Below are 17,508 nucleotides of genomic sequence, written 5' to 3'. Positions count from 1 at the left end.
CAGGCAGGCCTGGAGGAGCTGCTCGGGGTGAAGGGATGCAAAGCAAACCCAGATCTCCAGAGAGCTCAGGCTTAAAACAACAGTGCTCTTTAGCCCTAAAAAAATCGCTGAGGCAGCCCGTTATGCCACAGGGAGGGGAGAGCATCACAACAGCTGCCAGTCAAGCTCCGTTTAACTTCGCCACAAATATAACTATTTTGGGTCTTCCGGGAGACGCAACTCTTCAAAGTCCTTCTCCATCAATCTCCCCGCTACGGCAGGAAAGTTCCCCTGAGCTGCAGCCAGATTCGCCCCAGCCGTGCTGCTCCCCAGCAGCAATGGCGAGATCCTCCTGCCACCACCCACGTCGGCATCTCCCTCGCTCAGGGCAGAGAACGGCCAGCTCGTGACACCGGCCCCGATGGGAGCAGGGCAGCCCCACCTGCACAGGCAGCACCGGCTCTGCCAGGGCGCAGCCTCTCCTTGCACCTGATAGATTAATCCCCAGCGCCAACGGGCGATTAATCACTTTATTATCTCTTGCTGCTTCTCTGGCGTAACTCGAACGCGGCAAGTGGGTGGCCAGGCGTGGATGGGTGAGCAGGGGGCAGCCCCCCCTCATCGAGAGCCCTTTGCAGGGGGAGAGGCTGCCCGGAGAGCTGAACACCCCAGAGAGGAGGGGAAAGCCATGGTCCTGCCCGAAGAAATAAAGGCAACCTCAGTTACACGGGAGCCTCCTTTTTAAAGCCCTTCAGGCTGGGCTGCTTTGGGGGGCTTGCTGCAATCATGGGTGAGAGCCAGCATGTGCAGACCAGGGCTTTTTGGCTCACCCGGATGGTTGCAAAGAAGGAGGCATTGCCTCACCCACAGCTCCCCAAAAACCTCCGCTGGTGGAAGAGGGGAGGAATGGTGCGTGTCCCGCCAGTCCCTGCAGAGCAGCCATTTGCAGGCCAGCACCGCACTTTAATCTCATTTAAGGCCACCCTACCCAGCCGGTTCCCAAGCCCCGCGCCTGCCCCTCGCTGCTGCTCGCAGCCACAAACCGGCCGGGAACCAGCCCCAGCACCTCGGGCGCGTGAATGAACCTCTCCGGCTATCCCGGTTCCTAAGGCGATGAGGCTCATGCGATCGCCCCGTCTGGCTGCCTCACTGTCCCCATCTGATATTTGGACCCGTTTCATCAAATTTGCCAAAGAGCAGAGAGCCAGTGAAGCGCAGCAGTGAGGATGGCACCCTGGTTTTGCCCCTCAGAGGTGGCTGCCATGTGAGCTTGGTGGGGCCAGCACACGCCAGTGAGCCCAGGAGAGCCACGAGCTCGCAGAAACCAGCTCCAAGTTCCCCCGCACAGCAAATGACAGATTTGTTCCCTCTCCTTATTTCCCTGTGCCAGTAAACACAACAATAAATAGCAAGCTGCAGGAGGCAGATGATTGTGTGGCGAAAGGTGGAAAACATCTAAAAATGATTTAAAGCAGGGAGGAGAATAGGAAGAGAGGGCTGCGGATTATATTCTCCGAGGAGGAGGAGGAGCTGTTCAGCTGGTGAAAGGCAGCAGAGGCAGGGAAGGTTTTCCTGCCCACCCTGCAGCTCCTTGCTCCGGGCGATGCTCGGGTCCCCTGTGCGGGTCCCTTTTTGCAAAGGTCCCCAGACCCAGCCCTGACATGGCACCCTGCCAGCTCCAGCCCCAGGATGGGCTGGGAGCGAGGAAAGCACCACAGGGGCCAGACCCACGGTCTCTCAAAGCTCACAAGTAACAGGAACACAGGGCAGGGACACATTAAAGCAGCAGAGAGATTATCTAGCTGCCATTTCAACACGCTGGTAAATCAAAGTCGATGGAAGCCATATGCTCTGCTGGGAAGCATCCATCTCGTTGCCAGGGAAACATCCTTCCCATTTAAAATGGCAGGCAAAGGCTTGCAAAAACCTGCTTTTAACCCCCTTTTCTCAGGCATGATCCAAGTCCCCCGGCAGCTCCCCCAGCACCGGCACCGTGCCATCCTGCTGCCTGGCTGCTCCCTGGGAGAGCTGTCGCAGCTTAACTCGGGAGCGTGACAAGGGGACGGTGCCTCTCCCACAGGGTCCAGAGGAAATCAGACCCAGGCTGACAGCACCGTGACCCTGCTTCAAATGTCCAGCTCACTCTCAAGCCAGTTTCCATGGTTTATTCCCTGGGAAAAACAGGGGATCACCTGCCTGGGTCACACCAAGCAGCTCCGCTCAGGGATGCTGCAGGTGCATGGTACAGGCAGTGCCTGGCTGGGCATGGATGTGCCCAGCTGCAGGGCAAGACACTTCTAGAGCAAGAGAAGAACCAACAGCAGGACCATGGCATGGGTTACTGCAGCTCAAATCCAGCCCTTTGCAAAGCAGCAGGGACCACCCCATTTCTTACAAGTAGCAAGCAAAAATCTGACCTTGGAAGTTACAGCAAACTGCAGCCAGGGCTTCAGGCTCTTGGAAATGACGATAAACCCAGCACCGAGCTCAGCAGCTGGCTGGAGTCTGCAGCTGGCCCAGGTCTCCTTCTCTGCATCTGCACCTTCCTGTTGCTCCCTCTAAGCCGAAGGTACAGTTGTGGCTCAGAAACGTGGCCAGGTCGGTTTGCTGGGGTCTCTGCCAGCTGATGGAGGAGAGGGCAATGGGGGTGTGGGAAGGGGCACCCCCGGAGCGCAATCTCTAATCCGGCACTGTGGAAGTCACAGCAGCAAACACTCACCAGCCTATTAACACTAATGAATTTGCACGTGATTTTGCTCTAGACAGAAGATACAGACCAGCAACCATGTGGGTACTGGGACAGAAAACTGGACATCCTCTTGCAAAGATGTTACTTCTGTTTTTACTTCCAACCTCAGCCTCTCAAGATGTTTTTTTGCCTTTTTTTTTTTTAAACTCTTCTCATTTATTGTAAATCCCACAAGCAGATGAAGCCAACTGTTAAAGTACAGAAAGAAAGTATTTTCTATTCTGATAAGTAGCTGTGCTCTAACAACCTTTATAATGGAGATCAGAGACAATATTTAATAATTCAAAGCCTAGGAAGGCCTGACAGGACAAGTGCACATGCTGAAGTCTCCTTGTCTGTATGGGAAATGGTTATTACTGCTGGAGGAGGGAGAGGCTAGCGTTACAGCACAGGGAGCAGGGATGCTGGATTATGCCGCAGGCACCCCGTGTCGCCAATTCCTCCATACCTCAGCTCCCAAATTGGAAAACGGGGGTAATGGGGGTAACACCCCCAGCACACAGGGGCACAGCTGAGGTTAAGCCCACGTGTAGCTCAAGACATGCCCATGGCCCTCAGCAACTAATAAATCCTTCTAGAGTAGAATAAAGCCTGTCACAAAGCCACCGCAAAGCACACCAGTAACCAAGGCTCGCACGGACCAGAGCCAACAACAGCATCTTAAGTGACAGCACAAAGCCACCCGGGAGCACGCAAGAGCAACGTCCTCCAGCACACGACACCGGGGCATGCCCAGCACCGCAGCCAAGGTGTAGCCCTGCCCCATATGACATTTCAAGGCACTTGCTACCGTCCTAAATCCCTTTCCCAGCCGCTAAGTTGGCTCTTAACCCAGGTGGCAGCAGCCGGCGCAGAGCCCACGAGCAGACGCCGCAGCACGACTTCTCCATCAGGGCATCCTGCTCCTGCCAGAGCTGGGAAGGAGTCACCTTCACTTGGTGGCACTGTAGCAAGATCTCCCCGGCGACTCGTCAGCCGGCTCCGAGATATGCTCGGGCTGCCTGGGAATTATGTCACCAGGCACTGTAAATATCAAACGGCCCTTTTATGATCCTGCGCGCTTCTTCCTACCTCCTTCTTGGCTTGGAGCCTCGCGAGTGGTCTGTGCTGTGCGTCGAGGACACTGACAGTGATAAAGAGCAATGAATGGATACTAGCCAGGTAGTATTTTGAGTTACAGCATCATCAGCCTGCTGCTAAACCAAAGCAGGAGCAGCTCTCCATCCTGGTTGTGTAACCCAGCCTCGCAGGACGTTCTCCATAATTACATGGCCTTTCCCTGCACTCCCATGGGGGCCATATTCGGCATTCATGAAAGGATGCTCAGAGTTTAGCTTCCTCTAGCACATTTTCTCAGTCTTCCCTGGAAACAGCAAAGAGCAAGAGGAAGAAGGAGGTGGGGGGGGGGGAGGTTTAATTAATCTTCATTTAATTTCTGCTGCGCTTTTAGCAAATGAAAAATAAGCCACCCCACCAGGTCTGTGCTACCTAGCAGGGCTGCTCTACCAGCCCCTGTGTTTCACACACGGGATGCACATCCCACTGGCCTGCCGCAGCCGGCAGGGAATGCCATCGCAGGGTTGGGCCTGGCTCCGGCCGCTCTTCCTGACTCACATCCCGTGGGGATGTGGCTGCAGCGTAGACAGGCTTCCCCGGTCACAGATGGGGGCTGGCAATCCATTAGCTTAATGAATTTCTCTGGGGTTTTTAACAGCCATCCGCTGACATGTGGAGAAAGGCCAAAAGAGCAAGGCTAGGTGGGACTGGAACTCATTTTGGAGGTTCAGCCCGTTTCTCTGCAGGGAGCTGGGGCTTGGGCAGGTGCTCTACACCAACAGCACACCCACAGCAGGCTTATTTGCTCTGCAGTGTTTGCAAAGAGGGGCGGCCAAGATGGCAAATGTGATGGAGGTGCTCCCCAGGTGCCCAAGTTCTTGCATACGGAGGGGTCAAGCCCAGGCAACATCAAGCCCTGTCTACTAGCAGGTCTCCACAATTTGGCTATTCCAAAGCACAGGGTAGAGACCTGAGGTTGGGATATGTCTCACCTACTTGTAGATGTCTACATCCCCATCTCCTAGCAGAAGCAGTGGGACAAAACATCTTTAGAGTCCCATTCACTTGTCTTATTCAGGCACTTTCATTACCTTTCCATATACTCACAACCTCAAATCATTCCCCTCATACTAAGGCAGGTTAATCCATCGCCAACTTAAAACCAAGTTCAAGCCTACATTGTGTTATTTATCCCGGGCTCAATGTGACATCTACTGATTCACAGACTAAGCCTCAGCAGCTCGCTCTGTGCCATTTAGCACAACTCAAGATGCTCCCACCACCCACAACGTGCATCAGGGGGTGTGCAGGCTCAGGGCCTGGAGGGGCAGCTCAGAGAAGGTTTCAAATTATATCTGATTTCTGTTGTGGAAAAGAAAAGCATCAGCAGCAACAAAAGGTCAATGCAGAAATTGCTCCTACCCCTCATTGGCTGGTATGGTAAGAGAGAAGCTGCTAAATAAGAATAGCATTAAAAACATCTGTACGTTAAAGGGAAAAACATGGAAAAGAAGAAAAATTCAGTGCAAAATTCCATCCTGCATGTCATGTCTGACAAATTACAGACAAAGAGCTCAGGAAATTCTCCTTTTCTCTAGGTATTTTTCCCTTCCTTACAGGAACAGCCATAACTAAGAAAAAGACAACCACAGCATCCAGTAGCCACAAGGACCAAACCGCACCACAAGGTCACATTAACAAAGTTTCTTTAGTGCCGATATGGATTAAATGCATCAGACCCTCAGGCTATGGAGACAGAGCCCTCAAGAAGTGCCAGCAATTCAGTTCAAGACAATGACATGAGGACTTGTCCCTCCAGCTCAGGGTGATGCTTAATTGGGTGTGAAGTCAGCTTTTGGATGAACATTGCCATTAGCACGCGGGCTTCTTTGCAGCTCCCCAGAGAGCTGTTGTATGAGGGGCTCTCCTTGCACCCCCAAACTCATATGCAGCAAGGCAGCTTTCTGAGAGGCCCCAAGCAAGCACGGGATGTGTCTGAAAAGGGCCATCCCAGGAGAAATGACACAGTGAAATTCCTCCAAACCTGGCAGCTCCTGCACTGGCAAAGTCTCCGAGGAGCCTGTCTGCATTTGCCCATGGCATCTCCAGTCCCTGCTCTGATACCCACGGAGAATTACAGCCACTTGGAAATCTTTCTCCTAAATAAGAAAAATTCCACCAACCAGAAACCCAACTACTTCAGCAAATCAACCTCAAGGGAGGAAAGGAGGTACAAAACACGCTTCCCCCTTGGTCATGAGCCACTGTAGAGCAAGAACTGCTCCTGGGCTTGGACACACAGTACACTGTGTCCCTACAAGCTGTCCTAGCAGCTATGCAACCCCAAGACAGACAAATATCCCATGCAAACTCCTACCCATGCTCCAAACAGCCATGTTCCTTCAGCCAGGAGAGATGGGATCAGCAGCACAAAGCTTCCAAACGATGGAGCCAGTTTGAGGGTTGGTTCTGCTGCTCATTCAAGCCTGGAGTCTTTATATAGAGTCAGGGCAGGATCCAAAAGCGGAAGAGAGACACCCACTCCCAGGGAGTGTAACACACACACTGAAATAAATAGCTCCCTGCCTAAGGAGATGACTCAGGAATCTCACTAGTCCTTAAAGCACAAATCATTGCTAATAAACCCCAGAAAACTTGGAGGAAGGCCCAGCCAGAGGTTAACTGGACAAGACACAGCATTTCCAGTCTTGCCAGACACATAGGAAGAGGATGAATAACCGCAGAATTAAACCAGTGTCCAACACTGAACCAGTGGCCACACCAGCCCGAGCCCTTCGTGCAGCCTACCTGCTTCAAGAGCAATGAATATTCCTTGTTATCTGGGAGAGGGTTTGTTTTTCACTGCCCCTTCTGGCAGCATTCACGATTAACCATGATATGGCCTGAAGTGGCAGGAGGCAACACAGCCTCACTCCCCGTTTGCCCAGCTGTAATATACAGATATGTATATTTAACTCCTTTGCTCTCCTCTTGAGTGAAAGATGAAGTGCTCTTACAATCCTTATTACGTTCTTCAGATCAGGTAACGAAAGTCCGAGCAAGCATAAACTCAATTAATGGCCACTTTGAGACTCCGAGTTGTGCAAAAGCCCATAAACATGCAGGAGAAAAAGTCTCCCAGTGCTGTCATTCGCTGCCACATATAACACTCAGTGACAAAGCCGGTAAAGCCAATTCACAGCCCTCTACGCGCTGCATTTGTAATGAACAGCAAGATCACAGCAAGCTGCCCCAGTATGGGTGATCCACGTCCCAGGGAAGATGTGCCTTCATCCTCCCAGCCCAAAGTTAACCCTGCTCAGGTCACAGACTACGGGATTTACCGCTAAGATAGGCCAGCTCATCTGCGCTAGCCAAAACCAACCCCACTTTCTTTTGCAAACCCAAGGAGCACAAATAGAAACCAACCCACCAATTCAAAAGCAAATAAGAAGCTGGGCAAATATTATTAAAACGAAAAGTGGAGCAAAGATAATATTTACCAGCAGTCCCCCAACAACTACTTTATGCCTTTCATCCGTCTTATCTGTTCAAATAAGTCCTTACAGCAGGGACTGGCTCTTTTTGGCTCAATGTACAGAACAGAAGCTTGTAGACTTCTATTTCCATTAGGTGTGTTTGCACACTGCTGTAGTATTAACATAGTATTGTTTTCCCCTTGGTATTCATTTTAACTATTATTTGACTGAAGTTTTGCTTTTTCTTTTGCACCGCATATTGGTTTTTCCAACCGTATCAAACCAAGTTGCAACAAACACACACAGCAGGTAGCCAGACACAAACTACTGCATTCACACAAGAGATGGAGAAGAGGTGTATGTGACTCACCTTTGAGTCAGGATTTCTGCTAGTGGTTTTTTTTTTCTTCCTGGGCATCATAATAACTCTACAGAGAATGACAGCAGATCTGTGGAAGCCGCATTAGGATTGCCTGTCCTGCTGCGTTTACCCATTGCAGTGTGCGGCAGCAGCTCAGCTATCGCCCCAGACGTATTTTGCTTCAACACTGCCACCTCCCTGGGCTGGCAGAGCTCTAAACGAGAAAGCAGGACTTCCAGGCAGATCAGGATTTGTTTACAAATGAGGCACTTGTGAATCCCCAGGAAAGACCCTCTGGAAGGCAAAATCTCTGCCTCTTTCAATCTTGTCCTGAAGAGACCAAGTGCCAGCCACCATGGACTGCCGGGATCCTCAGATGGAGAGCAGTTGCCTCCTAACCCAAGCAGGGGCAGTCATACCCTCTGACCTTGCCTGTCCTCACATTTCTTTGCCCTGTCCCACCCTCCCAGGGGAGGCATTAAAAAAAGAAGGATCTCTGAATGAATACTGACCAGTGGGCACTCTCCTCTGAGAGCCTAAACACAACTGTAGCTGCTTAAGAACTCTAATCAGTATTAATAAGGCTTGATTATCTTCTGATTTCCCCTGGGTCTTGGGTTGCAGGTGCACAAGTTGATCAGGGCTTGCTATAAAGGTTCCTTTCTCAAAACTGTTTCTCAAACACAGCTGGGTAAATGTGGATCTCGGATCCTGGTCATCCTGTTTCAATGTGGATCAGCCCCATCTCTCACCTTGACCTTACCTGGCAGGATGTCCACAGGGTAGTTCTGGCTCTGAACATCACAGTTCCTACAGGCTGTGGCAGATGCCTCAACTCACTCCAGTTTTCAGTTTGCAAATTGTGCCAGGCTCTGTCTTCCCTCCTTGTTGTCTGGACTAACCCCACCCAGCTTTCATCTAAGATATGCAAGGGAACTTAGGCTCCCTCTGTCATCAACACAGAGAAATGGGCATCTCCAGAAGGCAGACCTAAGATCTGCACTGAGGGTCCTACGGGATTTCTGCAAGGAACCCAGCAGGTATCTGAGCATCACCAAATTTGAGCTGAAAGCCCACTCCACCTTGCAATGTCTGGACATTGCACGTCCTGAAACAAATCAAGCGACTGCTCAGTCACAGGGCTTGCAAAGCCAAGGCTGCTCCTGCACCCAGCAGTCCCAGTGACCCTGAGGTAGCTTTAAATCACCTCCCTACACCAGCAAGAGTGAGAGGCAAGATGATCTCGCAGGTCTTCTGCTCCCCGTGCCTTGGAAAACGCTGTCCTTTGACATCCAATCCACTCAAAAAAAAAGTCACCAGATGGATGCTTACCAACAACAAAGCTTTCCACACATCTAAAAAGCATGTTAAGAGGCTGGAGTGACACCAAAGACAGTCAGAGAGAGATCTGGAGGAATGCTCCAGTTTCCCTCATTTATTGGCAGTTAGACAGTCAAGAAGCCCTGAGGCTGTAATAAAGCAGCTCTCACCATCCCGGCCAGCGACTTGTGCGAGATACTCCATACCAAACAACACCATATGTCATTAATTCAGTGCTTTAGAATAAATGCACATGACCCCCCCCAAAACACCTTCAATGCAAGCATCATAGCAGACTGCATTCACAGTTTATCCAGGATAAGGCCAGGAGAACTGTGTGGGCAGCTGAGGTCACCCACAGCTTCAGTGAGCTGATCAAGAAAGATCAAGTACCACACAATTTGTTCTTACTGGAGAAAACCAACATTATTCTTTTAATCTGGGTGGATGGGCACAGCCACCAAGGGACCACATTTGAATACCTACTCCTGCGGTCCTGGTGGGGCCATCTTTTGCCATGAGTGAGTGTCAGAGTATCCTGAGTGGTTTTGGCTTGCAACCCAATTAGGAGCCATTTAAACATCTGCTGGTGAAGGACTCAGCTGCACCAGCCAAACCACCATGCCCAGTGTCCTTCTGCACTACCCGGTTTTGCCATCGTGTGCTCACTAGTCAAATCACCTTGCAACACAGCTCCCGTCCAAATACATTCATGAAACTCAGTTTAGACCACCACAATAAACTGGTGTTGAATTGTCATTTGTTTTTGACCGTCGGGGACTAAAAGCCACTGCGTTATCCTATAGCAATGGCTATCTCCGTGCTGGAGACCTCCTCTCTCTCTTTGATGCATTGGGAACTGGGGACATCACACCAACAGGGACAGGCTCGTGTTTGCCTGAGAAGCACATCATAGACAAAGTCTAATCCTTTGTAGGAAACCCCCTCCATCTTTCTCAGTCCTCCAGTGTCTTCTCTTACAGGAGTTTACACAGCAGAAAGAGGAACTGGCACATCTCCCTGCCACCACAATTTAAAGAGGAATCTGTCCCTCAAGAACTAAGAAACCAGCTAAGCATTTGGGCTACCTTAAAAGGAATTATGCAGGGTGAAGTGTTTGCTGCTTAAATCACAGAAGCCAAATACCAAAGTTTGGTGCTTTTTATCCTGGTAATCCCCACTGATGCCTGACAGGCAAACCCTCTGCCCTGCTCGCCCTGCCCCATCAAACGAATCGCACAGTGTCTCACCCCCCTAATGCCCCCTCCCTCTGCTGCAATGCAAAAAAAACCCACTAAGAAATCTGATTTTTGCTAACTGCACCTCTAAGCAATGCCCATCTTCCCTTTAGTATGGGATTTGGGGCTTGCTTTTTGGGTTATTCCCTCTTACGATAAATGGAGCCATCGGAAGACTCATTTGGTTGAGGTGTGTGTTGCAGCTCAAAAAGGAGGTCATCCGGAGGATCAGCTTGTTTTTCATTTCCTTAATGTCACTGTGGGGCGAATGTGACGACTGGAACGTGACACATTAAAGCGACTGAAATCAGGTTGCTCCCACCAAGCTCTGACTAAGCAGCTGGAGAGGAGCTCGTGAGGCATCACACCATGGATGTCTCCCTGGTCCCCAGGACAGACACAACTGCGCCGCTGAGGGCATCGCTGCCGGAGGTCAAGGCCCAGCAGCTCCATTAAACTCAGCACTTATGGGAGATCTGTATTGGCCCCTTCATCCCACATACTCACTAGGACATGGGGAGGAGAACCCAGGAGTTCCCAGCATGTCACTGGTGGAAGGGCTGAGTTGGTGGCATCGTACCTGCCAGCAACATCCCCGACTGCGGGTGAGGGCTTGCCATGAACCACCACCCCTCCGTGCTTGGGGATGATTAAATGAGACCGTCAAACTAAATTTACCCCTATTTAGCAAATGCTATAAAACAAGTATAAAAAAAGTGGAAACAAAAAATCTGAAAGCTGCCTAAAAACCCCACCCAGGCAGCAGAAAAATGGCTGGGGATTCCCAGCATCATTCAATCTGATGCAAAAGGTTACCTGGGAATGGATCTATATGAAATAACCACGTTTTCATCAGTCCCTGAGGAGTGGAAGGAGTCACAAAAGAGGCCACCTCTGCACCGAGAAACCCTGGACCTTCAGGGAAGTAATTGCATCAACTGTCCATCCTGCCACCACGCCGGTCATGGCCATGCCAGGATGTGTGCAGCACGGAGAAGAGACTTTCTGGAGAGAGAGGCGGCTTCTGGCTGGGTTAAAAGGGAAGAACAAATGGGATGAGGATGGCACAAGGAAATTTTAAAAGAATTAGACAGGGAGGAAACAATCTTCCTTATTATAATCTAAGTCCGTGCGCTTGCCTAATTAACCAAATGTATGGCGCACAGTATGCGGATAAAAAAATGCATCCAAACTATTTTTAACGCAATTAAAAAGACGCATTAAGGTTGTAAATTCAAAGTAGGAATCGCAAGAATTGCATTGGCCCTGGGCACACAGCTTTAAAAATGTCTGAATGCAGGCTGCTTGCTTGCTACTGCCCCAAATGCAGCCCCCCATCTCCAGCTCTTGGACCAAGCACGAGCAGCTCACCCAGGGGATCAGCAAATGTGTCTCCGGACGTATCGGACTACGGGGGTGCCCAGTGCAAGTACCCTGCTTGGGCTGGCACAGAACACAGCAATCCCTCCCAAAATAAGATGGCAGGTAGGGACAAAAATCACTTTCAAGTATCACAGCCCTTCAAACTCAGCACCACTGAGCATAGGACAGGCTCCAATAACCAAGGTAAAAGGACTAGAAGAAAAAAGTAATTAAATTATTGAAAGAAATAAAATGGAAGCATTTTGGAAGTACAATGCCTCCCTGTGCAGAGAACTACCTCAAGATCTAAGTGCTGCTGCATCCCTCAAAAAGCCTGGCCTGCTACTTAGGCACAGCTCAACTTTTCCAGTTTCAGCTCAACCTTGAACAGAATGAGGCCACGTGCTGCACTGCTCAGACTCTGTCAAAAAATAAGAAAAAAGGGGAGGGGAGGGAATAGAAAAGTAAGATGCTGAGAGAAATACTGGGAGATGATGAGAGATAGGGGAGCCTCAGACCCCCGGGAGCTGGAGTCCACCTCCAGCCATGCTCAAAAACAGCACCCATCAGGCTCAGCTGCCCATGGGGCTGTGCAAAATGTATATATTATATATAATCTGTAGACACACACAGCTACCATGGGCAGGTCACCCAGTTGTGTCAGTGTAGGAACTATAATTAAGCACAAAAATGAATCACAACACAGAAATATAAAATAGCGCTTTTGCTCACAGAGGTAATAGCGCTTTTACAGAGGCAACATCTGAGATGAGACCACATTAATGACTTTGGGGCTGGGAGTTGCTCTGAATTTCCCTGGTTTCGTATGCATGAAATGGTGCAAAGGGGAATGACTGATGACAGGAAGAAGAGGTGGGGAAGGAAATCAGATGGATTGGATCTAGGATGCAGAATTGGAAATAAATGCAACTTGCACAGGCATCTCAAGGCAGCGCATCAATCGCCCAGCGCAATACCAGCCTGGGAGATGGGCCTCTGCAGATAGGCATTTACCAGAGGTACTTATGCAGCAGCACCTCTCATTTATTAAAACACGTCCATGCTGGAAGAGTCTCTACAGTTTGCATCTCGGCATGTGGGTGCAGGGAGGCTGCCTGAGCAGCACAGCAGCCCCGGAGCAACTCCTAGAAATGCAGTGGGGTCTATAAGCATCTCTATAAGCTAAAATCCAGCCTTGCAGGGTCACAAACTTCTTCACACTGGAAATAGTTCCTAAATCTTCAATGCACAGAAGTCCCTGGGAGTAGCAGGAGCAGAGAAATAGGGGTGCTGGCAGATGGGGTCAGTGGTGGAGGGGCTGAGCACCACATGGCCAGAGACAGGGCTCTCCCACCCACAGTCTCCCGCAGGACTCCCGCTCCTGCGGTACGAAGGCTAAAGGTGCTTTTGTGCTCAAGGCTTTGGCACAAAACGGGGTTTTGGGCAAGAGGAGACAGCGTGACCCCCATAGCACAGGCAGGGTACTGCACCGGGCACTGGGACATCGCGGGTGGCTCCAGCTCTCCCATACAAACTTTATGACCTTGAGGCAATCTCTTCCTCCTCCTGTATCTTTGAATAAGCAGCCACTAAGCTTTTTATCTGTGCTGTCTGCCTGGATTACACACTTCTAGGTACAGAAACCCGGGAAACCCCCTCCCTGCCCCATTCAAACACACACAGATCTGGCACAGGCAATACCAGGCTCACCCGGGCAGCAAAGGGCAGTAACCAGTGCATGGGCTTATCCCAGTGACTTTGTAGGATGTTTACCATATCCTTCAGCTCTTTAAATAGTATACTAGCAGACTGCCAAGGCTAAACCTAGCATATGTATAGTTCAGAAGACTGGAGTCCATATAACTTCCCGATACACTATAAAAAATTACTTATATCACTGATGCTTCACGGACATTGGTGCAATTACCACCTCAGCCCTGAATTCAGCCTCCATTTCCCAACGGGTGCGTGAGTGGGGGTCAGAGGATGGTTTTGCACTGGTTACGTCTCCCAGCTGCTCGGGTATCTGCCCCAAGGTGAGCCAGGGAGGCCGCCCAGCTCCCAGCACATCCGTTTCTAATCGGAGGGCACGGCTCCACGTGGTGTCACGGCAGGTACAAGTGGAGTCACGAGCCCAGGAGAAATGCAGCTGCTTGGGCTACGGGGGATGCGACTACATGGCGAGAGCCCAGGGGCTCCCCAGCCTGAAAACGGGGGCAGGGTGTTCACAGGACAGCAAACCCTGGCAGGAGATCTGTTTGGGACGCTCCTGCCCCGTGCAGATTACTGGCTGCCCAAGCATATGCCACCGCAGAGCGCCAAACGGGTCAGAAGTTAAGACAGAGCAGCTGTCTTAAGCCAAAGATGCTTACAAAGCCCTTGCCGCTTGCCATTTGGCTTGCGGCCCCTTCCACCTCTGTCACCCCAATGTCCCCAAGCTGGGGTCTGATGTGTTTAATAGCACACAGCGCACAACCACCCCCCATCCTCGGCACGCACACAGGCAGGCGCCCAGCACTCGGTCCCCCCACACGATTCTGGAGGATTTTGTGACACAAACCACCTACAACTCCAGAGGATGGCCAGGAACATGGAAGATGCTCAGGACTCCCAGGACTGGACTTCGCACTCCTCATGGTAGCTGCAGCTGAGCTCCGCAGATGCTCCCTCTTCTCCTCTCCCATTTCCCTAGGGAAAAGAGCTCCCTGCAAGGACCCCAACTCGCTGCAGTGCACGGCAAAGCTCCCCCTTCCACCCAGCCAGCATTTCGCCGACTCTCCGGCTGGACTCACCAACACCTTCCTGGAAGGCCTCAATGTACAAAATGGCTGAGGACCAGAAAGCATATCCCAACACCTTACCTGAGATGAGCGTAACAGCAAAAGGATGGGGAAAAAAAAGCCACAAAAGGCCCAAAAAATCCTCTTGCCAGGGCTGACAGAGGCCCTAGCCATGATGAAAAAACACGCAAACAAAAAAAAAAAAACACATCAGCACCAAGGGAACGAGCACCTAAGCCTGAGCCCAGGCCTGCAGAAGAGCCTGGTGGGACTGTGGAAAGTCCCAGAGGGAAGGGAGTTGCAGTAACACAGCAATTTATCTTGACCCTCCCTTTGCAATCCTCTAAACAACGGGAAGTCATCTGCTCTCCCTATGCAGCAATGCCTTCAGATATGGACATCTTTCTGCCAAACGAGGGGTCAGACGTGGCCATTTCTGGCTAAAAAAAAAACCGGGGTAGCAAAGGGGGAACGTGCACCCTGGGACCGCTCCTTTGTTTACCGCTCCATCCCTGTGCAGTCAGGAAGCCCCAGACACTGATTAGCATTTCTTTCTAGACACATCTCCAATTCAGCCGCTTCCCACGGGGGGACAAGAAATACCTCCAGAACCCAGCGCAGAGGCATAAAACCAACCCCGGCCCCAAGCCCTTCGCAGCCACACAGCAGCCGAAGATGGGGCCGGGGGAGAAGGAGCGCGGGGGGGGCTGGGGGGGGAGGAGGAGGGAAGGAGAGACAGTGCCTGAGCAGAGCTTTTTTGTTCCTCTGCTCACAGCATTGCTATGGTGATTTCAAGCAAGACGGAGGAGCAGTCCCTACCCATCACTCCCCCTGCACCGACCGCAGGAGCAGCCCCTTCCCCCGCAAGCAGGAGCAGGCGGGGGGGGGGGGGGGTACACAGAGGGGGCCGGTGCATTGCACCCTCCCCGGGGAGCCACCCCCCAGCTCTGCAGGGGCAGCTTCTCCGCCCCGGATCGCCTTCTGCACCGCCACACACCCGCTCCCCGGGCGCGGTGTGCCTGGGCACCGTGCCGCCCTGCACCGGGCACCCCCCGGGCCAGGGACGCAGCGGCTTCCCGGTCCCGGGGGGCTCAGCCTCCGCCACCCCGCAGCAACCCCCCCGGGGGTCCCCAACCAGCCCTGGCACCCGGCATCCCCGCCCTGCACCCGCTCTGCAGCTGGAGCATCCCTCCTCGGCACGCATTTTGGGGGCTGGGGTGGGGCGGGGAGCTGGCGAGGGGCAAGGGCAGACCCGGACCGGGTGCGGGGGGGGAGGGGGGGGGTGTCTCTCCCGTCGGGTTTGCCCCCCTACCCTTTTACTCACACGTATGCGTGGTAAATGAAAGCCCAGCCCCGCGGCCTCTCCAGCACATTGTAGAGGAAATTCTGCAGCTTGCGGTAAAAAGCATTCCTTTTGGGGGGCTTCCCGCTGCCCGACACCCCGGAGCGGGGCTTGCTGAGGATGCTGCCCCGCTTGGTGCTCTCGGAGCCGGCGATGAGCAGCGCCCCGTCCCGGCTGGAGTCCGGAGCGCCCGGGTCCAGCCCCACGAAGCCCACCTTCAGCTTCTTCTCAGCGGCGGGCCCCGGGTAGACGCCTCCGTTGCGGGATTTCTGCACCATGGTGGCGGCCGGGCCGGGGCCGGGGGCGGCGGGGGGCTCCGCCCGCGCTCCCCGCCGCTGCTCCGCGCCCGGCGCAGGCGAAGCCGCAGCAACCGGCTGCAATGGGCTCCGGCAGCGCGGCCCCGCCCGCCGCCGCCCGCCCCCTTAACCCTTGGCCTCCCTCGGCCTCCCCCTGCACCAGCAGGCTCTGGCAATCCCCCACCCTGAAAAATCCGGGTGTGCCGCCTTCCACCCAAAAGAAAAAAAAAAAAAAAAGCAAGCAGGCTCTGGCCTCTCCCCCACCCCAAAAAAAAAAAAAAAATCAGGCTCATGGCATCATCCCCCCAAATGAAGGCTCCGGCATCCTCCTCTAAAATCATGCTCTGACACCTTTCCCCTGCCCTCAAACCAGGGTCCAGCATCCCCTCCCAAAAGCAGGCCTGGCATCCCGCCCCCCCCCAATCACCACGAGTGGGCTCCTTCTGCAAAGGCCCCAGGAGAAGGGCTGCGACACCCATCCCGGTGGCTCTGTCATGGTCCCACCGGCAGTGGGTGCAGAGGTGCCACAGGTTCACAGGAAGGACCCAAGCCCATGCCCCATCTCCACACGCCAACTCAGCCACCAGACCTGCTTAACCTCACCCAAATCCCCTTGCGCAAAGCCATTCCCTGCACGCAGTCTTCCCCGAGGTCCAACCTGCCCTCTTAAGAATTGGAAGCCCAAATTCAGCTGACTTCACGCACTGAAACTCCACCATAATGTGGTCGCCAAGCTGCACAGAGGCCAAGCTCCCAGCATAGGAAGGCCATCTCCAGATGTGCTGACCCAACTCAGCTCTTTAACACACCCTGTTGGTTATGGTCCAGCATTGCCATTTTCCACCATAAACCATGGCTGGCTTCTGCCCCAGGGAATATTTCCTCCCAAGACACCTTCACAAGACTCAGGAGAAGACATGTAGGCTGCAGAAGCTTGAGAGAAGACAGAGGTACCTGTCCCACACAGTTATCCTCCATGGAAAAGGGTCATTGTAGTGCGATGGGAAGACCTGCAACCAAACAAAATCAAGCCCAGGACCATCAACTGCTACGCAGTAAATTTTCTATCCCTTACAACCCAGCAAGTTGTGGACGATCTGTGAACTGCACACTTCTGCATGCTCATAGTATGTAAACAACACTTTAGGACAAGGCTTTTTATATGTAAATAAAATCGCAAGCTCAGATAGGCTGCTTCTTTCAATGCAAAGTGCTTTGCCACAATGTGGTTCTCCAGGAAGAAGCAAAAAGGCTGCCCAAAGTTTCCTGGTGTGCAGGAACCACGCAGGGCTGTGTTTCAGTCCCCTCTCTTGCAAGGGGCAGCAGTTGGAAAACCAATCCTGCCGCTCTGTATTGTTGACATGCTTTTCCTGAAATTCATACTGAAATGAGGAAATCAACATTAGCTTCCAGAGTGCATTTCCCAAGTCCTGGCTTTTTGGTCTTCTTATGCCTCAGGAGAATCCCAACCACAACTAATGGACAAGAGGAGCATTGAGACTAAAGCTGCTGCTGCTTACTCTCCAAATCCTACCATGTATGTTAA

The 17,508-nt window shown here is 52.3% G+C and overlaps 1 protein-coding gene across 7 annotated transcripts in view; it reads right to left on the bottom strand.

Moving 5' to 3' along the window:
* The window catches only part of KCNQ2 (potassium voltage-gated channel subfamily Q member 2), a 68,232-nt gene extending 52,288 nt beyond the window's left edge, over nucleotides 1–15,944 (bottom strand). For all 7 annotated transcript variants that reach the window (XM_075720954.1, XM_075720957.1, XM_075720955.1 and 4 more), the window contains exon 1: nucleotides 15,649–15,944. In XM_075720954.1, coding sequence (XP_075577069.1) covers nucleotides 15,649–15,944 — 296 coding nt within the window. The remainder of the gene's footprint in view (nucleotides 1–15,648) is intronic.
* Between the last annotated feature and the right edge of the window lie 1,564 nt (nucleotides 15,945–17,508).

This window comes from Pelecanus crispus, chromosome 14 (genome assembly GCF_030463565.1).
Source record: "Pelecanus crispus isolate bPelCri1 chromosome 14, bPelCri1.pri, whole genome shotgun sequence".
NCBI classification, from domain to species: Eukaryota; Metazoa; Chordata; class Aves; order Pelecaniformes; family Pelecanidae; genus Pelecanus; species Pelecanus crispus.
Note: the sequence above shows the minus strand (reverse complement) of the source record. Positions and strands in the feature narration are given on the sequence as shown.